This window comes from Oncorhynchus masou, chromosome 24 (assembly GCF_036934945.1).
Source record: "Oncorhynchus masou masou isolate Uvic2021 chromosome 24, UVic_Omas_1.1, whole genome shotgun sequence".
NCBI lineage: Eukaryota > Metazoa > Chordata > Actinopteri > Salmoniformes > Salmonidae > Oncorhynchus > Oncorhynchus masou.
This window is the reverse complement of record NC_088235.1, coordinates 36,114,846-36,141,763: the sequence shown is the minus strand read 5'-3', so window position 1 is coordinate 36,141,763 and position 26,918 is coordinate 36,114,846. Positions and strand designations below refer to the sequence as shown.

At 42.7% G+C, this 26,918-nt stretch overlaps 1 protein-coding gene across 1 annotated transcript in view; it reads left to right on the top strand.

Moving 5' to 3' along the window:
* The first annotated feature begins 1,142 nt into the window (after positions 1-1,142).
* LOC135512094 (ras-related protein Rab-37-like) overlaps positions 1,143-26,918 on the top strand; it is a 28,060-nt gene continuing 2,284 nt past the window's right edge. The window contains exons 1-5 of the mRNA XM_064933753.1: positions 1,143-1,595; positions 20,410-20,520; positions 20,613-20,654; positions 20,758-20,824; positions 25,031-25,083. Coding sequence (XP_064789825.1) covers positions 1,437-1,595; positions 20,410-20,520; positions 20,613-20,654; positions 20,758-20,824; positions 25,031-25,083 — 432 coding nt within the window. The 5' untranslated portion in view covers positions 1,143-1,436. The remainder of the gene's footprint in view (positions 1,596-20,409; positions 20,521-20,612; positions 20,655-20,757; positions 20,825-25,030; positions 25,084-26,918) is intronic.

Sequence of the window (26,918 nt, the reverse complement as noted above, 5' to 3'; positions counted from 1 at the left end):
ACCTAAACAACCAACAGTTAGACAATAAGAGCAAAAGGTTTGTGTAGCCTGAATGCTGTATGATATGTTCATAGTTTAGCAGCCTGCTTAGTTTATGTGACTGCCACCACTCACCCGAGGCCACGATGACCGTTATCTGATCCGCTGTCAGTGTAGGTCGAATAGTTGTAGATGCAGACGAAGACATCTTAAACGAAAGTAAGTCCGTATAAGTAGCCTTGTAAAACCAGGTCCTGCTATGTAGACAGTTCTAAATAAAAACGTTGGCTTTCATTCGCTCCATTATGCTTCTACTGTCCAAACCGCGAAGATTAAACCAATTGAAAAAGAAAATCGATATTATCTTCCCCTTCATTCGAGGACAGAGCCCCACACTGTTAAATCCAGTTATGCTGCAGGAGTGTATCACCTACTGTCTGTCCGAAGTTGGAACGCACTAGTTGGAGAGAAGGGGCCTAAGCATCACGTGTACCCGCCCTTCAATGGTCCATTTACGTACTTGGCTAAGATACAGACCTTTCACGTCTGTTTAGGTGAAAAAAATTGAACTGGAGAACCTTTGCAAGGTTTTTAATGAGGCGCAGCCTACTGGACACATACGATACACGGATCAAAGTATTGTTTCAATTTCAAACTGGTAGGCTCCAGGCCAGACAGATCTTTGGAACCAGAATTATAGAAAGCTTCATTAATTCATAGCCGACGGATCTATGCATCTTAATTCATTCAGTAAACATGCGATGGGATTCTCTGACTTCCCCTCCCTGAAACTACCGACTCTGAGTTGACAGGCTCATTAAAATGTGCTATTATCACATCAGAAAGATTATATATCTTCTCAAAATAAAGATATTTAATCTATCTACAAATTAAGGAGATACTGAATTATCTAGCTCAGCTCCATGATGCGCTCAGGAGGAATCCCCCAGCCGTTCGTGCTATTCGGGATCCTACAACAATTGAAGTTGAAATGTGAAATGGTTAAGGTAAGGGTTATGGTTAAGGTTAGGGTTATAGTAAGAGTAGGATTTAGGTTTTCGGGTAGGGACGTCCCAAGGATCCCTGTTAGCACTGACCATTCCCCAACCCCCTCCTCCCACTCCCCTCCTCCTCATTCAGAACTATCCGTGGTGCTGAACACGATTCGCTCTGACGTTAATACACTGTCACGTTGTGTGTTGTGCTGGCTGTAGCTGTATGGTACAGTCAGCCTCCTACATGTCTTACATGTAAGTCATTACAGAGAAAAGCTGTGGGCAACATGCCTGGTATTCGTGTTGGGGGTTTCGTGGTTTCACACAAAGAAAAGTAGGAAGAAGGAGAGAGACAAAGGGAGAGAGAAATAGATAGTTGTCAGGAAATATCTGGCTAATTTTCTAAGGGGGCATCATTGATTTTGGCATTGTATCCTGGTCTGCCTTGAGCGCTTCGAGAGGATGGAGACGATGGAGTCCATGGAACCGATATCTGCGCACTACACCACGGCATACCCGGAGATCCACCCCGATAGCGCCTATGGATCTACGGAAGGGGAGGAGAACCATTCACCGTCTGCCCCCCCAGCTCTTTCATACGACGAAGAATTAATGCACAAGGTAGGAGGATGATTGGATTAATGTCTAAATAATATAACACTCTGTTACTTGTTGATTTTCTCACAAGACGAGGCTATACACTCGGTTATCTCTTATTGATTTCAGTCACGTTAAGATAGAACTTGTAATGGTTCAGCTCTTTGATGCCACATCTAAATAACAGTTGTCTTGACCTGATGGAATAGCACTTTGAATCGTCATTGGGCTTTCCATGGAACTGAAACGCTGAATAGCAGTTGGATAATAGCCCACTGACCATCGCAGCAGGAGAGAGTGTATGACGATGTTTCCAAACCAAAGCAAACACCTGTACTGTGCCCTCCCCGTCCCCGAAGTGTTTCGGTTCGCTGCCAGTACCAGCTTATACCCTGTCCAAATAACCTCACATTAACTAACCAGCCTTCGTGCTGAGTCCACAGCTTCAGCCTGGTCTCATAGACTAGACGTAACATAGTAAATGTAAATCCGGGACACTCAAATGAGTATGATATGTGTAATTACATAAGACAGAAGGTTACTTAAGGCAAAAACTAAAGTAGGGTGGTATAACGTGAATGTCTAAGAACCCAAAGGTAGGGTGACAACATTTAAAATACCCAAATGTGGGACAACAGGACATTGATTCAGTGTTGATCTAACTTTTCTTAACAAGCACCATTGTATTAAGTGAAGTGGCGTAGTGACACTCTGTGCAGAAAATTTGGTGATGCAGAAAGGAGAGACCACATGTGTGGCAGCTTTATGAAAATATTTGGCCAAAGAAACATTTCTGGTTGGTCTCAGAAAATGTTAAAACAGGGAGACTTTTAAAACAGGATTGAATGAAGTAGCAGCAAATATGTTGAATAAGCAACTAATGAGCACAGAGACCTCCCAAGTTTGACGAAATTACTTTATATCTTTCAGTCTAACACAGATATTTACCTGCTTTTGTAGCTCTTCGTCAGAACAACACGTGCCACTGCACTAATCTGGTGTATGTGCCAATATTTTATATATTTTTTAAACACAATTTTTTGTAAGTAGTTAGGCCTACTGTCCTCTTCAAGTATAGCTGGAACAACTGTTATGGATATGCTGACAAGTTACATGTCTCTCTGCCCTAACAATGGGAGTCGTTGTCCACAAAGTAGCACTGTGGGCTATCTAGTCATCTAAACCTCACGTAGCAAATAAGTCATACATTTTTTTGTTCTCCAAATTCAACACTCTCTCATTGACCGCCATTAAAAAACTCCTTGCTTTGTGGGCAACTTTAGCCTTGATCTCCCCTTTTAAATAAAGGAGAAACCATGGGTGCCTTCCAAGCAATGGGAACCTCCCCAGAAAGGAGAGACAGGTTAAAAAGGTCAGAGATAGGCGCAAAACAACGAAAAAACACCACCTGCTTAAGCGAAGCATATTTTCCTCCGAGTTGGGCCCCTCTCTTCCTCTCTGGCTGAAATTGAGTACCACAGTATGAGTCATAATACCTATAAAATCTAGCAGTTAAACAAGGAAATGGTTCCAATAGTTTTTCCACCGTTCATTTTTCCATGGGGGATTTTATAATGACTTCATATAAGGTCTGTGTTTCGTGTAGGCTTACCCTGTCTTGATGTTTTGATAACCACGTAAATCTCTCTCGGACAAGGTCACTTTTACCAATATATTTGCCTGCAATTACCCCCCCAAAATGAAATGCTTTTTAGCCTCTAATCATACAGAACACTGTAAAGAGTTTATATAATGTGTCATTACATACCTATTTGAAGGTTTATGTCGCATTTGAATCAGGTTTTTAGGGCGGTGCTAAAGTGATCTTCAGAAGCAAACAGCGGCTTTGAGAATGATGATCGCTTGCAGTGATGATGCAAAAAAATGACTAGGTATCCCCCCCTTACCCCCGTCACTGTCCATTTCTTGTTTTTAAATGATGAGAGAAGTGCTACACCTGGCGGAGAGAGATTGTAAGACAGAAATAGTTGCTTTATGCGTGCTCTACGTTATGTCAGTTTTTTCAACTTTTCTCCAATACTACAGAGCTATTACCATGTCGATCAACGCTTTAATAGAAACCTAGTTCACACCCCTGATTTTGAAGTCAACACAGTCGCTACAGTCCCATTAGTTTCCTTTGTAGCCTCATTTAAATGTTGCGGTTGCACACATTTGTACGGAATGGGGTGAGTTTACGTTAGTAAGGAACCTACAAGTAATGTCAAATATAATAACTGGTAGATATTATAGCCTTTTTGTAGTTTCTTGTTTAAATAATTTATATTGTGTATTTATCATGTGCATTGCTGTTTAGCATCTTTCAAATAACCTACCATAGCATGTTTTATTACTAGAATAGTTAAAATTACCCTGGCCTTTGTAGCTAACTAGCTAACCTTAGGTCTTTCCGTCGATCAGAAGCAAGGGTGGTTCTGTGCTATGTAACCACGACTCCGGATTGTAACCACTACTCCGATAAGCATGCATGTGTATTTTATCATTTTCCGACCTCTGTAAGAGAGAGGCATTGCTGGAGCCATGTGATAAGGTAAGCCCTGTTTGCTACCTGCTAATAAGCTATTTTGGTTTGGTCAAAGATCTGTAGTTAGCTAGGTGCTTATGAAAATATTGCTAGATAACCACTGACTGTACTTACGTGTACAACGCATATTACCTTCCTTACATGTACAAATAAAACCAGCATTAGCTTGTATAATGACTGTGTTGACCTTTTTAATTGACAAGTATTTAGTGAACTAGCCAGCTAGATAACGTTGGCTCACAGTTTGTGTAGTCATACTTTTTCACATTAGCCCACCAAGGAAGGGATATTTAGCTAGCTAGTTAACGTTTACTCATCGTTTGTGTAGTCAGACTTGCCAGGTAACGTTAGGCCATCACCATGGCAAGGATAGTTGATTAACTAGCATGTCACCACTTAGAAAACAGTGAGCTAATGTTAACTAGCTAGCTAGCTAAATATCACCTGGTGAGCCAGCTCGTTAGGCACCTTAGTTGGCTAGTTAGCGACATTAGCTAAAGTTAGCTAGCTACCTTACATAGGACTTGTGGGCTCAAGGTTTTCCCATACAAAACACAGAAACGGTTTTGTTTCACGAGTGCATCTGTTGTTCTTGACTATTCAAAAAATCCTGTGAAATAAGTTAGACATGTTAACGGGGATGTAAATTAAGCTATCCCGAGGCTAGTACTTTTCAAACTGGCCCAGTAGACAATGTGCCAAACTAGCCTGACACAGAAGTGAAATGGATAGTAGAAAATGTGCCAAACTAGCCTGACACAGCAGTGAAATTTTGCCTTTACAAGCATCGTATGCCACAGATTTTGGACCTAAATGTTACCCGGGCTAGTAAAAATCGTGGTCTGCTGGCCAATGCACAAAATCCTTATATTCCATCCCTGCATGTCAGTCCCTTTCAGACGATCCCTCTGCCGATCCCTGTTGGTCCTCCTCAGTGACCTCACAGCTGAAGGTTTAAACTTTCTTTTGAGAAGTCTGTTGGTTATGGTATTTAAATATAAATGTTACCATTTTAGAAATCAACCTATCTAGCTAGTAAAAGTATGCCATTTCACTAAACCTGCCCCGGAGACGGTTCCTTAGCTTGTACTTTTCGGCCGGCTGCAGGTCCTCAACTGACTGCACCTGGTTGGGCACGGCTGGCTTCCTCCACTCGCATTCCACATCCATACAGCCGATATTGTGAACCGCAAAAATAGCCAATGCAGCTGTTTTGCTACACTTATGAGCTCCACGGGGGCATTTGCATGTGGTAGAGAGAATCCCTTGGTCACCTATAGAGACCTGCCAAGAGGAAGGATGTTAAGTGCCACATGCCTTTCAATACATGACTTTGAACACCTCAAAATACATTTGTTGTAAGAAATGTGCTATATAAATAAAGTTTCATTTGATTGATGACATTAAAGTTGTAGAATATTTAATTAACGGTCATTTTCACATGAGGACAAGTGCAGTTTTTCCATAAACTTTTAATTGATAACTTGGCATTTTATCACTTGACATATCACTCATACAGTTTGAAAGATCCTATAAATCAAGACAGTGTGAATGCATGTGCCACTCTGAATAAATAAATACTGTGCCTTTGAAGATTTGTCTCTGGTCATGTGACTACAATACGGGATGGATGTCTTAACAATGTCAATCATTCTGAATGTCAATAGATTTTTAGATTCATTTTCATGAATGACAACATTCTAGAACTGAGTTATCACTCATCTGAGTCTGGTATCCGGGGTAATTGAGTAAATAATTATATCATTGATAAGGTATCTCTTTCCTTGTAGACAAAGGATAAACTTTATCCATCATGCTGATCCTGACCAAACCATGACCCCCCAGCGGACAGCTGAATCCAATCGAGAATCTGTGGAAAGAACTGAAAACTGCTGTTCACAAATGCTCTCCATCCAACCTCACTGAGCTCGAGCTGTTTTGCAAGAAGGAATGGGAAAAGATTTCAGTCTCTCGATGTGCAAAACTGATAGAGACATACCCCAAGCGACTTACAGCTGTAATCGCAGCAAAAGGTGGCGCTATAAAGTATTAACTTAAGGGGGCTGAATAATTTTGCACGCCCAATATTTCAGTTTTTGATTTGTTAAAAAAGTTTGAAATATCCAATAAATGTCGTTCCACTTCATGATTGTGTCCCACTTGTTGTTGATTCTTCACAGAAAAATACAGTTTTATATCTTTATGTTTGAAGCCTGAAATGTGGCAAAAGGTCGCAAAGTTCAAGGGGGCCGAATACTTTCGCAAGGCCCTGTACTATGTTACTTCTACACCTAAACCCAGGTTGACAGCTTTGAAAGTACTGCAGTTCACTTAAATATGCAGTTTGCAAAGACTACAGTTCAATCCAGTTGAATTGGCTGCTGCAGTTGCATCAATTAAGTTTGTTTCTCTTGGGATAGGCCTGGCTACATTTCATTATATTTTATCAGTCGTCTGGACTGGCCTAGTTCTTTTCACTGTTGTGCCGCTCCATTAGTACTCTATATAGGTCAGAGTAGGGCACCACTGTACTGCTTTCATTTCTCTCTGAAATCAGGGTCAGGGAAGGAGCCCATTGATAAAAAGGTTTGTAGTACAAGCCAATGGCTGAATGACCGTAGACTTGGAGTCATCAGTGTGTTTTAGATCTCTCTACACAGTGCTAAAGAAGGATTGTAGTGGTCAGTCCCTTCTGTAGTAATGGTCCTATAGCTTTCTAATTAGTCTGAATGACCTTATTGATAGCACTCTATACAAGCCCCATAGGACGGACACACACACACGCACGCACGCACGCACGCACGCACGCACACACACACACACACACACACACACACACACACACACACACACACACACACACACACACACACACACACACACACACACACACACACACACACACACACACACACAGGTCTGAACTGTCTGTTTTACCTATGATCTTGGAGGCAGAAGTAATACGTTTCAGTACAACAACCTGCTCCATAAAGACATCTGTGTTTTAACCCTCTCTGTGACTCAGCCTTCACACTGACTCATCACCTACTTCCAGATCTGTGCCTACAGTAAAGGTCCACTGCATATTTGACAGGATTGACCAATTCCCAACCAACCTTACAGCTCTTACCCCCTGTGTACTTGTGGCGATCTGACTGGGTTGGTATTGGCCATATAGAGAATATTCCACCTAGCCTATCAGTGCAGAAGGAATGACAACGGGGTGGGTGATGACAACTCAGGCCACAGACAGGACACTTAGGGAATATGTGTGTGTTTGTGTGTGTGTATGTATACAGTGCATTTGGAAACTATCTGGACCCCTTGACTTTTTCGTTACTTTTTCGTTTTTTGTTACTTTACAGCCTTATTCTAAAAGGTATTAAATATATTTTTTCTCATCAATCTACACACAATACCACATAATGAAAAAACAAAAACAGGTTTTTAGAAATGTTTGAAAATAAAAAATGAAATATCAAATTTACTTAAAGTATTCAAACCCTTTATTCAGTACTTTGTTGAAGCATCTTTGTTTGCGATTACAGCCTTGAGTCTTCTTGGGTGTGACGCTACAATCTTGGCAGACCTGTATTTGGGGAGTTTTTCCCATTCTTCTCTGCAGATCCTCTCAAGCTCTGTCAGGTTGGATGGGGAAGGTCGCTGCACAGCTCTTTTCAGGACACTCCAGAGATATTTAGATCGGGTTCGGGCTCTGGCTGGGCTGCTCAAGGACATTCAGAGACTTGTCCCAAAGCCTCTCTTGCGTTGTATTGGCCCTGTGCTTAGAGTCATGTCCTGTTGGAAGGTGAATCGTCGCACCCCCAGTCTGAGCGCTCTGGAGCAGGTTTTCATCAAGAATCTCTCTATACTTTGCTCCATTCCTCTTTCCCTCGATCCTGACTGGTCTCCCAGTCCCTGCTTCTGAAAAACATCCCCACAGCATGATGCTGCCACCACCATGCTTCACCGTAGGGATGGTGCCAGTTTTCCTCTAGACGTGATGCTTGGCAATCAGGCCAAGGAGTTCAATCTTGGTTTCATCAGACCAGATAATCTTGTTTCTGATTGTCTGACAGTCCTTGAGGTGCCTTTTGGCAAACTCCAAGCAGGCTGTCATGTGCCTTTTACTGAGGAGTGGCTTCCATCTGGCCTCTATACCATAAAGGCCTGATTGGTGAAGTGCTGCAGAGATGGTTGTTCTTCTGGAAGGTTCTCCCATCTCCATAGAGGAACTCTGGAGCTCTGTCAGTGTGACCAGTGGGTTCTTGGTCACCTCCCCGACCAAGGCCTTTCTCCCCCGATTGCTCAGTTTGGATGGGCGACCAGGTCTAGGAAGATTATTGGTGGTTCCAAACTTCTTCCATTTAAGAATGATGGAGGCCATTGTGTTCTTGGGGACCTTCAATGCAGCAGAATGGTTTTGATATCATTCCCTAGATCTGTGCCTCATCAGAATTCTGTCTCGGAGCTTTACGGACAATTCCTTCGACCTCATGGCTTTTTTTGTGCTCTGACATGCACTGTCAACTATGGGACCTTATATGGACAGGTCTGTGCCTTTTTGAAATCATATCCAATCAATTGAATTTACCACAGGTGGACTCCAATCAGGTTGTAGAAACATCTCAAGGATGATCAATGGAAACAGGATGTACCTGACATCAATTTTGAGTCTCATAGCAAAGGGTCTGAATACTTATGTAAATAAGGTATTTCTGTTTTTTATTTTTAATACGTGTGCAAAATGTCTAAAAACATGCTTTCACTTTGTAATTATGGGGTATTGTGTGTAGATTGATGAGAATAAAATATAATGTAATCAATCTTAGGATAAGGCTATAACAAAATGTGGAAAAGGGGAAGGGGTCTGAATACTTTCAGAATGCACTGTATGTGTGTGAGTTAATGGCGGACACTCACAGCCTCCTAACAAGCTCCTCATTAACCACAGAGATAAAGAACCATAAGTGCTTGGAGAGCGGATATATCATTGTGTTGGACACACACACACACACACACACACACACACACACACACACACACACACACACACACACACACACACACACACACACACACACACACACACACACACACACACACACACACACACACACACATGCATCTGTTCCAGCTAATTGCATCTGAGTCACCGGGGGGATATAATGCTCCATTTCCAGCAAACCCCATGTTACCACAGAAAAGCTTTGCTCATAATCCCCAACAGACTTATTGTCTTCTTCCCCTCACAATACTCCCCCTTCCCTCCTTTCCTGTCGGCTTCCCCTCAATGATGTAACATGACTAGAGGTGGGTATATTATTTAGTTTACCAGTAAACCACCAGAATTTTGGTATCTTTCAAGTATTTATGTATCTAGTGGCCCTTTTGGGTACTTCAGATGATCATAGGTGTCTGTACTGTAAGTATCTCTGGTCCTCTGTGTGGCCTTATCACATGTAAAATATATGAAATAATTAAACAAGATAATTAAAAAATTTAAATATTAAGTTACAAAGCTGTAAAATATTATCCTAAATATAAACCATCAACTTAGTGAATATCATTGGTGTTTAATATGAATGTTTCAGCATTAAATATACAGTACCAGTCAAAAGTTTGGACATACCTACTCATTCAATTGTAGAATAATAGTGAAGACATCAAAACTATGAAATAATGCATATAGAATCATGTAGTAGCCAAAAAAAGTGTTAAACAAATGTTATTTCACATTTGAGATTCTTCAAAGTAGCCACCCTTTGCCTTGATGACAGCTTTGCACACTCTTGACATTCTCTAAACCATCTTCATGATGTAGTCACCTGGAATGCATTTCAATTAACAGGTGTGCCTTGTTAAAAGTTCATTTGTGGAATTTCTTTCCTTCTTAATGCATTTGCGCCAATCAATTGTGTTGTGACAAGGCAGGGTTGGTGTACACAAGATAGCCTTATTTGGTAAAAGACCATATTATGGCAAGAACAGCTCAAATAAGCAAAGGGAAAAGACAGTCCATCATTACTTTAAGACACGAAGGTCAGTCAATGCGGAACATTTCAAGAACTTTTAAAGTTTTTTCAAGTGCAGTTGCAAAACCATCAAGCATATGACTGTCTTGGTGTGTTTGGACCGTTCTAGTTTGTTGGTGATGTGGACACCAAGGAACTAGTGGTAGCACTACTGCCCTCAACCTACTCGAGTAAAAGTATAGATACCTTAATAGAAAGTTACTCAAGTAAAAGTGAAAGTCACCCAGTAAAATCTTACTTGAGTAAAAGTCTAAAAGTATTTGGTTCTAAATATATTAAGTATCAAAAGTAAATGTAATTGCTAAAATATACTTAATTATCAAAAGTAAAGGTTTTCCATATATTATATTATATATTATATATTATCCATATATAAAAGTATTCCATATATTAAGCAAAGTAGACAGCACCATTTTCTTGTTTTGAAAATGTACAGATAACCAGGGCTACACTTCAACACTCAGAAATAATTTGCAAGCGATGCATTTGTGTTTAGTGAGTCTGCCAGATCAGGGGCATCAGGGATTGGACCATTTTCCTGACCTGCTGCTCATTCAACATGTAATGAGTACTTTTGGGTGTCAGGGAAATGTATGGAGTAAAAAGTACATGGTTTTCTTTAGGAATGTAGTGAAGTAAAAGTAAAAGTTGTCAAAAATATAAATAGTAAAGTAAAGTACAGATACCCCAATACTTTACAGCACTGCCAAAGTTACAATAGATTGCTATAGATTTTCTGTTAATTACCAAAATTATTAAACATTCCAGCAACTTTGGTAATTACCGGTAGCTTTGCAACCCTAAACAATGACTAACCCCATATTACCCAGTGGAGGCTGCTAAGGGGAGAACAGCTCATAATAAAGTCCGGAACAGAGCAAATGTAATGGCATGAAACACCTATGAACCATATTTTTGATGTATATGATTCTACTGGTTCCACCCCAGTCATTACCACGAGCCCGTCCTCCCCAATTAAGGTACCACATAAACGCTATCACACTTATTGCACCCTCCTCTCCCAACTCCCCATACTCCTCCATCCATCCATCCTTCCATCCTTCCCCATTCTCCCCTCCTCCCTCCCCATACTCCCTCCATCCCTCCTTCCCTTGCTGCTTCTCTCAGTGATGTAACATGGTCTGTGTGATATCAGTGGAGATGTAGGAGAGGAGACAGATGCATTAAAGTTGGATGAGGTTTAGATTAAATAGTAATTTAGCTGTCAGTCTGTTGGCAGGGGATCTGTGGTACAGCTTTATCCATAGGGCTGTGTGTGTCAATGACAGCTTGTAAGTAAGCATTTCGCTGGATCTGTTGTATCCTGTGTATGCAACAAATATACTTTTATTTGATTTGAACCCTGGTGTGCTACCAAAATGGGTGGGCATATTACGCAAATGTCTACCAACCCAAAGGCTGTGAGTTCAAATCTCATCATGGACAATTTTAGCTAATTAGCAACTTTTCAACTACTTACTACTTTTTAGCTACTTTGTAACTAAACTTGGCAAAAAATGAAATGTCCTCTCACTGTCAACTGCATATTTTCAGCAAACTTCAACATGTGTAAATATTTGTATGAACACAAGATTCAACAACTTAGACAAACTGAACAAGTTCCACAGACGTGACTAAATTGAATAATGTGTCCCTGAACAAAAGAGGGGGGGGGGGGGGTAGTCAGTATCGGAAGTGTGTCTCCATCTGCATTAGATACTGTAGTGCATCTCTTCCTCATGGACTGCACCAGATTTGCCAGTTCTTGCTGTGAGATGTTACCCCACTCTTCCACCAAGGCACCTGCAAATTCCCGGACATTTCTGGGGGGAATTTGTTTAAAAAAAAATGTATTTCACATTTATTTAACCAGGTAGGCCAGTTGAGAACAAGTTCTCAATTACAACTGCGACCTGGCCAAGATAAAACAAAGCAGTGTGACAAAAACATCAACACAGAGTTACAGATGGGAATAAACAAACGTACAGTCAATAACACAATAGAAAAATCTATATACAGTGTGTGCAAATGTAGTAAGATTAGGGAAGAATGGTCCTAGCCCTCACCCTCCGATCCAACAGGTCCCAGACATGCTCATTGGGATTGAGATCTGGGCTCTTCGCTGGCCATGGCAGAACACTGACATTCCTGTCTTGCAGGAAATCATGCACAGAACGAGCAGTATGGCTGGTGGCATTGTCAGGATGAGCCTGCAAGAAGGGTACCACATGAGGGAGGAGGATGCCTTCCCTGTAACACACAGCGTTGAGATTGCCTGCAATGACAACAAGCTCAGTCCGATGACACACCACCCCAGACCATGACGGACCATCCAAATTGATCCCGCTCCAGAGTACAGGCCTCGGTGTAACAATCATTCCTTCGATGATAAATATGAATCTGACCATCATCCCTGGTGAGACAAAACCGCCACTCGTCAGTGAAGAGCACTTTTTGCCAGTCCTGTCTGGTCCAGCGCCGTGGGTTTGTGCCCATAGGCTATGTTGTTGCCGTTTTTTTCTGGTGAGGACCTGCCTTACAACAGGCCTACAAACCCTCAGTCAAGCCTCTCTCAGCCTATTGCGGACCGTCTGAGCACTGATGGAGGGATTGTTTCGTTCCTGGTGTGACTCAAGCAGTTGTTGTTGCCATCCTGTACCTGTCCTGCAGGTGTGATGTTTGGATGTACCGATCCTGTGCAGGTGTTGTTACACGTGGTCTGCCACTGCGAGGACGATGACCTCTCTGTCTTGTCTCCATGTAGCGCTGTCTTATGCGTCTCACAGTACGGACATTGCAATTTATTGCCCTGGCCACATCTGCAGTCCTCATGCCTCCTTGCAGCATGCCTAAGGCACATTTACGCAGATGAGCAGGGACCCTGGGCATCTTTCTTTTGGTGTTTTTCAGAGTCAGTAGAAAGGCCTCTTTAGTGTCCTAAGTTTTCATAACAATGACTTTAATTTTCTCAACCTTATTAATCCTTTAATCTAACTCCTAAACTAAACCCTAATCTTAAGCCCTCACGTAGCTAACATTAGCCCCCTAGCTAGAATTCTTAACATATCATACGTTTTTCAAATTTGTAACATATTGTACATTTTGTAAATTCGTAACATATTGTACATTTTACAAATTCGGAACATACCTATAATACGAATTGTAATTCGGAACATATCATGCAAATTGGGTGATGGAAATCCATGCGTGGAAATCCATCACCAAATACCTAAAGAGCTAAAACATTTGTTTTTCTAGAAAAACAAACTGGCTTTAGAGCATTTCATATTATTCTGTGCGTAAATCCATGACGGTCCATTTAATGTGATGTCTTGGATTTACACACAGAATAATACGAAATGCTCTGAGACCAGTTAGTTAGGAAAAAAAACGTTTTAGCTCTTTAGATCTTAAGATTTCAACGGTTTGGGCCAGAGACGAGTAGTTTTCTGCATTGTAAAGGTGCAAACACAGACACAAAGCCATGCTCTGTTTGTTTCTAAGGCAGAGGCTGTGGTACAAGCCTTATCAGACTTGCCTAAACTAATGGTTTGTACAGGCAAAGTCAAATTATACAAACTACTTTGCTGGTGATGTGCACCCCTCAAATTATACAAATTATTTTGCTGGTGATGTGCACCCCTCAAATTATACAAATGTAACAACAGCCTTAGTGCACTGGACTTGAAACAATGATATCGATGTAATGTAACCATATGCTATTCAATGTATTATCTGAGCGGAACTGGTGCTCCCAAGTCAAAATTCCATTGCTTTCCACAGGGCACGTTTATAAGTGATTGTTCAATAAAATAATAAAGATTACGTCACACCTGAGAGTTCCTCAAGGCATAACAGTTGAAAGCCACTATCAGATAGATGATACAGATATACCATGCACCTATAATTGTGAATGAGTGTGTTAGACTTCTAATCTGGCTAGTGACCATTTTAGTTTATCCAGAATATTGATCAATGTTGAGTTTAATCCAGTTGTTTTTTAATTGAACCTTTATTTAACTAGGAAAGTCATTTAAAAACAAATTGTTATTTACAATGATGGCCTACTCCAGCCAAACCCAGATGACGCTGTGCCAATTGTACACCACCCTATGGGACTCCCAATCACAGCCAGATGTGACACAGCCTGGATTCAAACCAAGGACTGTAGTGACACCTCTTGCACTGAGATGCAGTGCCTTAGACCCCTGTGCCTCTTGGGAGCCCGATGAGTATACTTAATTAAAAGTCCTCATAATGGTATTTATCATTTATCCTCTGTATACATTTTACATCAAATCAAATCAAATGTATTTATATAGCCCTTCGTACATCAGCTGATATCTCAAAGTGCTGTACAGAAACCCAGCCTAAAACCCCAAACAGCAAGCAATGCAGGTGTAGAAGCACGGTGGTTAGGAAAAACTCCCTAGAAAGGCCAAAACCTAGGAAGAAACCTAGAGAGGAACCAGGCTGTGTGGGGTGGCCAGTCCTCTTCTGGCTGTGTCGGGTAGAGATTATAACAGAACATGGCCAAGATGTTCAAATGTTCATAAATGACCAGCATGGTCGAATAATAATAAGGCAGAACAGTTGAAACTGGAGCAGCAGCACGGCCAGGTGGACTGGGGACAGCAAGGAGTCATCATGTCAGGTAGTCCTGAGGCATGGTCCTAGGGCTCAGGTCCTCCGAGAGAGTGAAAGAGAGAGAGAAGGAGAGAATTAGAGAACGCACACTTAGATTCACACAGGACACCGAATTGGACAGGGGAAGTACTCCAGATATAACAAACTGACCCCAGCCCCCCGACACATAAACTACTGCAGCATAAATACTGGAGGCTGAGACAGGAGGGGTCAGGAGACACTGTGGAACCATCCGAGGACACCCCCGGACAGGGCCAAACAGGAAGGATATAACCCCACCCACTTTGCCAAAGCACAGCCCCCACACCACAAGAGGGATATCTTCAACCACCAACTTACCATCCTGAGACAAAGCTGAGTATAGCCCACAAAGATCTCAGCCATGGCACAACCCAAGGGGGGGGGGGCAACCCAGACAGGATGACCATAGCAGTGAATCAACCCACTCAGGTGACGCACCCTTCCAGGGACGGCATGAGAGAGCCCCAGTAAGCCAGTGACTCAGCCGCTGTAATAGGGTTAGAGGCAGAGAATCCCAGTGGAAAGAGGGGAACCGGCCAGGCAGAGACAGCAAGGGCGGTTCGTTGCTCCAGAGCCTTTCCGTTCACCTTCCCACTCCTGGGCCAGACTACACTTAATCATATGACCCACTGAAGAGATGAGTCTTCAGTAAAGACTTAAAGGTTGCGACCGAGTTTGCGTCTCTGACATGGCTAACATGATTAACTTCCGGCGCCGACAGAGATGGCCGCCTCGCTTCGCGTTCCTAGGAAACTATGCAGTTTTTTTTTTACGTGTTATTTCTTACATTAGTACCCCAGGTCATCTTAGGTTTCATTACATACAGTCGAGAAGAACTACTGAATATAAGATCAGCGTCAACTCACCATCAGTACGACCAAGAATATGACTTTCGCGAAGCGGATCCTGTGTTCTGCCTTTCAACCAGGACAACGGAATGGATCCCAGCCGGCGACCCAAAAAAACGACTTCGTAAAAGAGGGAAACGAGGCGGTCTTCTGGTCAGACTACGGAGACGGGCACATTGTGCCCCACTTCCTAGCATTCTTCTCGCCAATGTCCAGTCTCTTGACAACAAGGTTGATGAAATCCGAGCAAGGGTAGCATTCCAGAGGGACATCAGAGACTGCAACGTTCTTTGCTTCACGGAAACATGGCTCACTGGAGAGACGCTCTCGGATGCGGTGCAGCCAGCGGGTTTCTCCACACATCGCGCCGACAGAAACAAACACCTTTCTGGTAAGAAGAGTGGTGGGGGCGTATGCCTTATGGCTAACGAGACGTGGTGTGATCACCTGATTTAGAATTCCTCACAATCAAATGTAGACCGCATTATCTACCAAGAGAATTCTCTTCGATTATAATCACAGCCGTATATATTCCCCCCCAAGCAGACACATCGATGGCTCTGAACGAACTTTATTTGACTCTTTGCAAACTGGAATCCATACATCCTGAGGCTGAATTCATTGTTGCTGGGGATTTTAACAAGGCTAATCTGAAAACAAGACTCCCTAAAATTTATCAGCATATCGATTGCGCCACCAGGGCTGGCAAAACCTTGGATCACTGTTATTCTAACTTCCGCGACTCATATAAGGCCCTGCCCCGCCCCCCTTTCGGAAAAGCTGACCACGACTCCATTTTGCTGATCCCTGCCTACAGACAGAAACTAAAACAAGAAGCTCCCACGCTGAGGTCTGTCCAACGCTGGTCCGACCAAGCTCATTCCACACTCCAAGACTGCTTCCATCACGTGGACTGGGACATGTTTCGTATTGCGTCAGGCAACAACATTGACGAATACGCTGATTTGGTGTGCGAGTTCATTAGAACGTGCGTTGAAGATGTCGTTCCCATAGCAACGATTAAAACATTCCCTAACCAGAAACCGTGGATTGATGGCAGCATTCGTGTGAAACTGAAAGCGCGAACCACTGCTTTTAATCAGAGCACGGTGACTGGTAACATGACCGAATACAAACAGTGCCGCTATTCCCTCCGTAAGGCTATCAAACAAGCTAAGCGTTAGTGTAGAGACAAAGTAGAATCTCAATTCAACGGCTCAGACACAAGAGGTATGTGGCAGGGTCTACAGTCAATCACGGACTACAAGAAGAAATCCAGCCCAGTCATGGACCAGGATGTCTTGCTCCCAGGCAGACTAAATAACTTTTTTGCCCGCTTTGAGGACAATACAGTGCCACTGACACGGCCTGCAACGGAAACATGCGGTCTCTCCTTCACTGCAGCCGAGGTGAGTAAAACATTTAAACGTGTTAACCCTCGCAAGGCTGCAGGCCCAGACGATATCCCCAGCCGCGCCCTCAGAGCATGCGCAGACCAGCTGGCTGGTGTGTTTACGGACATATTCAATCAATCCCTATACCAGTCTGCTGTTCCCACATGCTTCAAGAGGGCCACCATTGTTCCTGTTCCCAAGAAAGCTAAGGTAACTGAGCTAAATGACTACCGCCCCGTAGCACTCACTTCCGTCTTCATGAAGTGCTTTGAGAGACTAGTCAAGGACCATATCACCTCCACCCTACCTGACACCCTAGACCCACTCCGATTTGCTTACCGCCCAAATAGGTCCACAGACGACGCAATCTCAACCACACTGCACACTGCCCTAACCCATCTGGACAAGAGGAATACCTATGTGAGAATGCTGTTCATCGACTACAGCTCGGCATTTAACACCATAGTACCCTCCAAGCTCGTCATCAAGCTCGAGACCCTGGGTCTCGACCCCGCCCTGTGGAACTGGGTACTGGACTTCCTGACGGGCCGCCCCCAGGTGATGAGAGTAGGCAACAACATCTCCACCTGTAAGGACGTTCTTCGTTTGTCGCAAGAAAGTCGGACCGAAATGCAGCGTGGTGGTTTTTAATGTTTTTAATGAATGAATTGCGGTACATGAAATAACTGAAACAAAATACAAAACAACAAAACGGAACGTGAAACCTAATTACAGCCTATCTGGTGAAACTACACAGAGACAGGAACAATCACCCACGAAATACACAGTGAAACCCAGGCTACCTAAATACGGTTCCCCATCAGAGACAACAAGAATCACCTGACTCTGATTGAGAACCGCCTCAGGCAGCCAAACCTAAACTAAACACACCCCTAATCAACCACAATCCCAATGCCTACAAAAAAAACCAAATACGACAACACAATAACATAAACCCATGTCACACCCTGGCCTGACCAACTAATTAACTAAAACACAAAATACTAAGACCAAGGCGTGACACCACCCCGCTGATCCTCAACACTGGGGCCCCACAAGGGTGCGTTCTGAGCCCTCTCCTGTACTCCCTGTTCACCCACAACTGCGCGGCAACGCACGCCTCCAACTCAATCATCAAGTTTGCGGACGACACAACAGTGGTAGGCTTGATTACCAACAACGACGAGGAGGTGAGGGCCCTCGGAGTGTGGTGTCAGGACAATAACCTCACACTCAACGTCAACAAAACTAAGGAGATGATTGTGGACTTCAGGAAACAGCAGAAGGAACACCCCCCTATCCACATCGATGGAACAGTAGTAGAGAGGGTAGTAAGTTTTAAGTTCCTCGGCATACACATCACAGACAAACTAAATTGGTCCACTCACACAGACAGCATCGTGAAGAAGGCGCAGCAGCGCCTCTTCAACCTCAGGAGGCTGAAGAAATTCGGCTTGTCACCAAAAACACTCACAAACTTCTACAGATGCACAATCGAGAGCATCCTGGCGGGCTGTATCACCGCCTGGTACGGCAACTGCTCCGCCCACAACCGTAAGGCTCTCCAGAGGGTAGTGAGGTCTGCACAACGTATCACCGGGGGCAAACTACCTGCCCTCCAGGACACCTACACCACCCGATGTTACAGGAAGGCCATAAAGATCATCAAGGACAACACCCACCCGAGCCACTGCCTGTTCACCCCGCTATCATCCAGAAGGCGAGGTCAGTACAGGTGCATCAAAGCTGGGACCGAGAGACTGAAAAACCACTTCTATCTCAAGGCCATCAGACTGTTAAACAGCAACCACTAACATTGAGTGGCTGCTGCCAACACACTGACTCAACTCCAGCCACTTCAATAATGGGAATTGATGGGAAAGGATGTAAAATATATCACTAGCCACTTTAAACAATGCTACCTAATATAATGTTTACATACCCTACCTTATTCATCTCATATGTATACGTATATACTGTACTCTATCATCTACTGCATCCTTATGTAATACATGTATCACTAGCCACTTTAACTATGCCACTTTGTTTACATACTCATCTCATATGTATATACTGTACTCGATACCATCTACTGTATCTTGCCTATGCTGCTCTGCACCATCACTCATTCATATCTTTATGTACATATTCTTTATCCCCTTACACTGTGTATAAGATATTCGTTTTGGAATTGTTAGTTAGATTACTTGTTGGTTATTACTGCATTGTCGGAACTGGAAGCACAAGCATTTCGCTACACTCGCATTAACATCTGCTAACCATGTGTATGTGACAAATACAATTTGATTTGATTTGATTTGGGGTAGGCAGACCGTTCCATAAAAATGGAGCTCTATAGGAGAAAGCCCTGCCTCCAGCTGTTTGCTTAGAAATTCTAGGGACAACTAGGAGGCCTGCGTCTTGTGACCGTAGTGTACGTGTAGGTATGTACGGCAGGACCAAATCAGAGAGATAGGTAGGAGCAAGCCCATGTAATGCCTTGTAGGTTAGCAGTAAAACCTTGAAATAAGCCCTTGCTTTGACAGGAAGCCAGTGTAGGGAGGCTAGCACTGGAGTAATATGATCAATACATACTGCATGCAGTTTTATTACATATATAGATGTTACCAGAATACATTCACTGTACTACCCGGAGCTTAATAATAATTTCATTTGTTAATAGCCAAGCTGAAATAACCCAAAGAACCGATTTGAAATTGCAGCTCAAATAGCCAATCCCAGTATTGTTATATTTCTATTCGCATCTCCCGTCCCAATGTCCTTATCTCATAGAGCCGTCTGTCAAAATACATTTTAAAAAGCCTAATTTTCCTCACAGCTTTACATTTAATTTCTACATGTCTGTCTGTGTGTCAGTCTGTCTGTGTGCGTCTTAAATCCCATGGAAGCCGAGTTCAAAGACACTCTCAAAGTTGAGTCAGAGCTTTCTGAATCTACTTCAATGCTTCTATACTCAGTTACAGTCTATAATCCTGTGTGTCTGTGTTGAGTAAGATACTTAGCTGTGTCTGCAGGAAGAGATCATTGATTCACCTAAGCCCGTTCAGTTTGTGAGTCATCAAAAATCTATTGATCTCAGTTTTCCAAGGTAATCTTCTCACCCTTGTAGGAAGATAGGAGAGACTCTGTGCTGTGTAAACCTATCTACATGCTGCACATACATACAGTCATGCACAGGCTGATACACACACAAATATGATATGAATGGGCACTGTTGCACTCATTGATGCACATATAGATACATGCACACACGTTCTCACTCATGTTTGCACACACAAATACACACACACATGCAGATTATTGTCTTGTTATGTGTGTTGTTGGCAGACTATCCTGGTGGGGGATAGTGGAGTGGGTAAGACGTCTCTTCTGGTCCAGTTTGACCAGGGCAAGTTCATCCCTGGATCCTTCTCTGCTACTGTTGGCATCTGCTTTACGGTGAGTGAGAGAGTGAGTGAGTGAGGGAATGTGTGAGAGAGTGAGTGTGTGAGTGAATGTAATCAATCGCCCCTCTTGTCTCATCTCCACAGAACAAGGTGGTGACTGTAGACAACGTGAAGGTAAAACTACAGGTAAGTCAATCTGAATGAATCCCTGTTCAAATATTTTTTGTTGCACAGAAAGGGGGATTTATTTTAATATGGTGTATTCTTTCCTCTTTCCTCTTCATGTCAGATGTGGGACACTGCAGGCCAGGAGCGGTTCAGGAGTGTGACACATGCCTATTACAGGGACGCCCATGGTAAAACAGTCTTGACACATGCCTATTACAGGGACGCCCATGGTAAAACAGTCTTGACACATGCCTATTACAGGGACGCCCATGGTAAAACAGTCTTGACACATGCCTATTACAGGGACGCCCATGGTAAAACAGTCTTGACACATGCCTATTACAGGGATGCCCATGGTAAAACAGTCTTGACACATGCCTATTACAGGGACGCCCATGGTAAAACAGTCTTGACACATGCCTATTACAGGGACGCCCATGGTAAAACAGTCTTGACACATGCCTATTACAGGGACGCCCATGGTAAAACAGTCTTGACACATGCCTATTACAGGGACGCCCATGGTAAAACAGTCTTGACACATGCATATTACAGGGATGCCCATGGTAAAACAGTCTTGACACATGCCTATTACAGGGACGCCCATGGTAAAACAGTCTTGACACATGCCTATTACAGGGACGCCCATGGTAAAACAGTCTTGACACATGCCTATTACAGGGACGCCCATGGTAAAACAGTCTTGACACATGCCTATTACAGGGACGCCCATGGTAAAACAGTCTTGACACATGCCTATTACAGGGACGCTCATGGTAAAGCAGTCTTGACACATGCCTATTACAGGGACGCCCATGGTAAAACAGTCTTGACACATGCCTATTACAGGGACGCTCATGGTAAAACAGTCTTGACACATGCCTATTACAGGGACGCTCATGGTAAAACAGTCTTGACACATGCCTATTACAGGGACGCCCATGGTAAAACAGTCTTGACACATGCCTATTACAGGGACGCCCATGGTAAAACAGTCTTGACACATGCCTATTACAGGGACGCTCATGGTAAAACAGTCTTGACACATGCCTATTACAGGGACGCCCATGGTAAAACAGTCTTGACACATGCCTATTACAGGGACGCCCATGGTAAAACAGTCTTGACACATGCCTATTACAGGGACGCCCATGGTAAAACAGTCTTGACACATGCCTATTACAGGGACGCCCATGGTAAAACAGTCTTGACACATGCCTATTACAGGGACGCCCATGGTAAAACAGTCTTGACACATGCCTATTACAGGGACGCCCATGGTAAAACAGTCTTGACACATGCCTATTACAGGGACGCCCATGGTAAAACAGTCTTGACACATGCCTATTACAGGGACGCCCATGGTAAAACAGTCTTGACACATGCCTATTACAGGGACGCCCATGGTAAAACAGTCTTGACACATGCCTATTACAGGGACGCCCATGGTAAAACAGTCTTGACACATGCCTATTACAGGGACGCCCATGGTAAAACAGTCTTGACACATGCCTATTACAGGGACGCCCATGGTAAAACAGTCTTGACACATGCCTACACTCTTAGAAAAAAAGGTGCTATCTAGAGGATTCTTACAGGATTCTTCAGCTGTCCCCATAGGAGAACCCTTTGAACAACCTTTTTTTGGTTGCAGGTAGAACCCTTTTCGGTTCCATGTAGAACCCTTTCTACAGAGGCTTCTACATGGAACCAAAAAGGGTTCTACCTGGAACCAAAAAGGGATATCCTATGGGGACAGCCGAAGAACCCTTTTGGAACCCTTTTTTCGAAGAGTGAACTACAGGAAGGTGCAGTAAAACAGTCTTGACAGATGCCTACTACAGGAAGACCTAGTAAAACAGTCTTGACACATACCTACGTAACAGATGTGATCATACCGTACTTCTTAACTCTATTGCGTTGTGTTTTTAAAGAAAGGACTGTCCAGCCAGTGGTCCCAGTTGGTGTTTATTCTGACGGTAGACAAAAGAAAGCACATTAGATGTGCAGGACAACAGTATGTTGATGGCTGTAGATTTGGGATTAGTGTGTTAGCATGGAAATAACTGTGAATTAGCATGGAGTTAATGTGACCATTACAATTAAATCATGCTCACGAACTTGCTCTTACAGCAATAACATAAAAAGCACATTCCAGGATGCTCCTAATATCTAACAAGTACCGTACACATCACAGGAGGTTGGTGGCGCCTTAATTGGGGAGGACGGGACCATGATAATGCCTGGAGCGGAATAAGTGGAATGGTAAAAAATACATCAAACACATGGTTTCCACATGTTTGATGCCTTTCCCTCCATTTGATTCAATTCGCTCCATTCCAGCCATTATCATGAGCCCTCCTTCCCCTCAGGAGCCTCCTGTGGTACGCATACAGTACCAATAAAAAGTTTGAACACGCCTACTCATTCAAGGTTTTCCATGTTTTGAAAACTATTTTCGACATTGTAGAATAATAGTGAAGACATAAAAACTATGAAATAACACATATAGAATCATGTAGTAACCAAAAACGTGTTAAACCAATCAAAATATATTTTTCAAAGTAGCCACCCTTTGCCTTGATGACAGCTTTGCACACTCTTGGCATTCTCTCAACCAGCTTCACCTGGAATGCTTTTCCAACATTCTTGAAGGAGTTCCCACATATTATTCTGAGCACTTGTTGGCTGCTTTTCCTTCACTCAGCGGTCCAACTCATCCCAAGCCATCTCAATTGGGTTGAGGTCTGTGATTGTGGAGGCCAGGTCATTTGATGCAGCACTCCATCACTCTTCTTCTTGGTCAAATACTCCTTACACAGATTGGAGGTGTGTTGGGTCATTGTCCTGTTGAAAAACAAATGATAGTCCCACTAAGCGCAAACCAGATGGTCAAACCAGATCGCTGCAGATCGCTGCAGAATGCTGTGGTAGACATGCTGGTTAAGTGTGCCTTGAATTCTAAATAAATCATCACAGTTTCACAAGCAAAGCACCCCGACACCATCACACCTCCTCCTCCATGCTGCACGGGGGAACCACACATGCGGAGATCATCCTTTCACCTACGTTGCATCTCACAAAGACACTGCGGTTGGAACCAAAAATCTCAAATTTGGACTCATCAGACCAAAGGACAGATTTCTACCAATCTAATGTCCATTGCTCATGTTTTCTGGCCCAAGCAAGTCTCTTCTTCTTATTGGTGTCTTTTAGAATTGGTTTCTTTGCAGCATTTTGACCATGAGTTAACCAAGGCAGTTAACCCACTGTTCCTAGGCCGTCATTGAAAAAAATAATTTGTTCTTAACTGACTGGCCTAGTTAAATAAGGGTAAAATGTAAAAAAATATAATGAACTTATCTTCTGCAGCAGAGGTAACTCTGGGTCTTCCTTTCTTGTTGCGGTCCTCATGAGAGTCAGTTTCATAGCGGTTGATCATTTTTGACGACTGCACTTGATAACCATTCAAGTTTTTGAAATTGTCCGGATTGACTGACATTCATGTCTTAAAGTAATGATGAACTGTCCGTACTCTTTGCTTATTTGAGCTGTTCTTGCCATAATATGGACTTAGTCTTTTACCAAATAGGGTTATCTTCTGTATACCACCACTACCTTGTCACAACACAACTGATTGGCTCAAATGCATTAAGAAGGAAAGAAATTCCACAAATTAACTTTTAACAAGGCACACCTGTTAATTGAAATGCATTCCAAGTGACTACCTCATGAAGTTGGTTGAGAGAATGCCAAGAGTGTGCAAAGCTGTCATCAAGGCAAAGGGTGACTACTTTGAAGAATCTCAAATATAAATATAGTTTGATTTGTTTAACACTTTTTTGGTTACGACATGATGTGCTATTTCATAGTTTTGATGTCTTCACCATTTTTCTACAATGTAGAAAATAGTAAAAAATAAAGAAAAGCCCTTGAATGAGTAGATGTTTGCAAACTTTTGACTGGTACTGTATATATAAAGTATATATACATAATAAACTTGTACACATTGTAAATACATAAATAGAATGCACTATTTCAGAACATGATTTATAGCTTGCATGTCAATATCAGATTGGGAAGAATTTACGATCTCCCCCTATCTGCAAGCATGACCAATGGCAATATACCTAATTGATATGTAAATTTAACCAACCAATAGGAATACACAAACATTGAATACATATTTCTGCAGTGTCAAGTGGATATCACAACAAACCTGTTACACCTTCTACAGGGACACCTACAGTAAAACAGTCTTGTCAAGCCAACAATCTGGCTCTGGATCTCAGCCATAAGGAGATACCTGATTATTACTTTAGTTATTTATATCATATACATTCATCTATTATTCATAGGGCTACATTTCATGTTTTTTTCTTTCTTTCTCATAGCCCTACTCCTTTTATATGACATCACCAGCAAATCCTCCTTTGACAACATACGGGTGAGTCTTGGTCTCTGAAGGACACCTCTGCCATTATAATGTCTTTAACTGATGATGCCCTGCAGAATTGTAATATTATAAAGATGTCCAGTGAGAGTTGTAATGTTGACAAATGACTAATCATACCAATTATGAGGAGGATATTGCCTGAAATGTAAACTGATACCATAAAGTGTTGACATGAACAATGATGTGTGTGTGTATGCATGGTGTGTGTATGTGCATGTGAAAACTAAATGGCAGAGTTCCTGCTCGACTACATTGCATCAACCAAAAGTTGTGTTCTACGTCATTGATTGTGCAGTTGGGCACTAGATTACTGGATCATATGATGTTATTAGCTGATATGTTAAATACAGTGCGTTTGGAAGGTAGTCACATTTTGTTACGTTAAAAGCCTTGAGATTTATTCAATAAAAAAATTCCGCCCCTCATCAATCTACACACAATAGCCCATAATGACAATGCAAAAACAGGTTTTTAGAAATGTTTGCAATTTAAAAAAACAACTTAACTATCAAATGTACATAACTATTCAGAACCTTTACTAGGTACTTTGTTGAAGCACCTTTGGCAGCGATTACAGCCTTGAGTCTTCTTGGGTATGACGGTACAAGCTTGGTACACCTGTATTTGGGGAGTTTCTCCCATTCCTCTCAGCAGAACCTCTCAAGCTCTGTCAGGTTGCATGGGGAGCATCGCTGCACAGCTATTTTTCTCTCCAGAGATGTTCGGTCAAGTCTGTGCTCAGGCTGGGTTGCTCAAGGACATTCAGAGACTTGTCCCGAAGCCACTCCTGCGTTGTCTTGTCTGTGTGCTTAGGGTCGTTGTCCTGTTGGAAGGTGAAGATTTGCCCCAGTCTGAGATCCTGAGTGCTCTGGAGCAGGTTTTCATCAAGGATGTCCCTGTACTTTGCTCCATTCATCTTTCCCTCGATCCTGACTAGTCTCGCAGTCCCTGCCACTGAAAAACATCCCCACGTCCCCATGATGCTGCCACCACCAAGCTTCACCGTAGGGATGGTGCCAGGTTTCCTCCAGACGTATCGCTTTGGCATTCAGGCCAAATAGTTCAATCTTGGTTTCATCAGACCAGAGAATATTGTTTATTATGGTCTGAGAGTCCTTTAGGTGCCTTTTGGCAAACTCCAAGCAGACTGTGATGTGCCTTTTACTAAGGAGTGGATTCCGTCCAGCCACTCTACCATAAAGGCCTGATTGGTGGAGTGCTACAGGTGGTTGTCCTTCTGGAAGGTTCTCCCATCTCCACATAGGAACTCTGGAGCTCTGTCAACATCCTGACTAAGGCCCTTCTCCCCCGATTGCTCAGTTTGGCCAGAAAGCCTGCTCTAGGAAGAGCCTTGGTTATTCCAAACTTTTTCCATTTAAGAATGATTGAGGCCACAGTGTTCTTTGGAACTTTCAATGCTGCAGAAATGTTTTGTTACCATTCCCTAGATTTGTGCCTGGACACAATCCTGTCTCGGCACTCTACAGGCAATTCCTTCGACCTCGTGGCTTGGTTTTTGCTCTGACATGCACTGTCAACAGTGGGACCTTATATAGACAGGTGTGAGCCTCTCCAAATCATGTCCAATCAATTGAATTTACCACAGGTGGACTCCAATCAAGTTGTAGAAACATCTCAAGGATGATCAATGGAAACAGGATGCACCTGAGGTCAATTTCGAGTCTCATAGCAGAGTCTGAATAATTCTGTAAATAAGGTATTTCTGTTTTTAATTTTTAATACATTAGCAAATATTTCAAAAAAACTGTTTTTGCATTGTCATTATGTGGTATTGTGTGTAGATCGATGAGGAAAAACGTTTATTT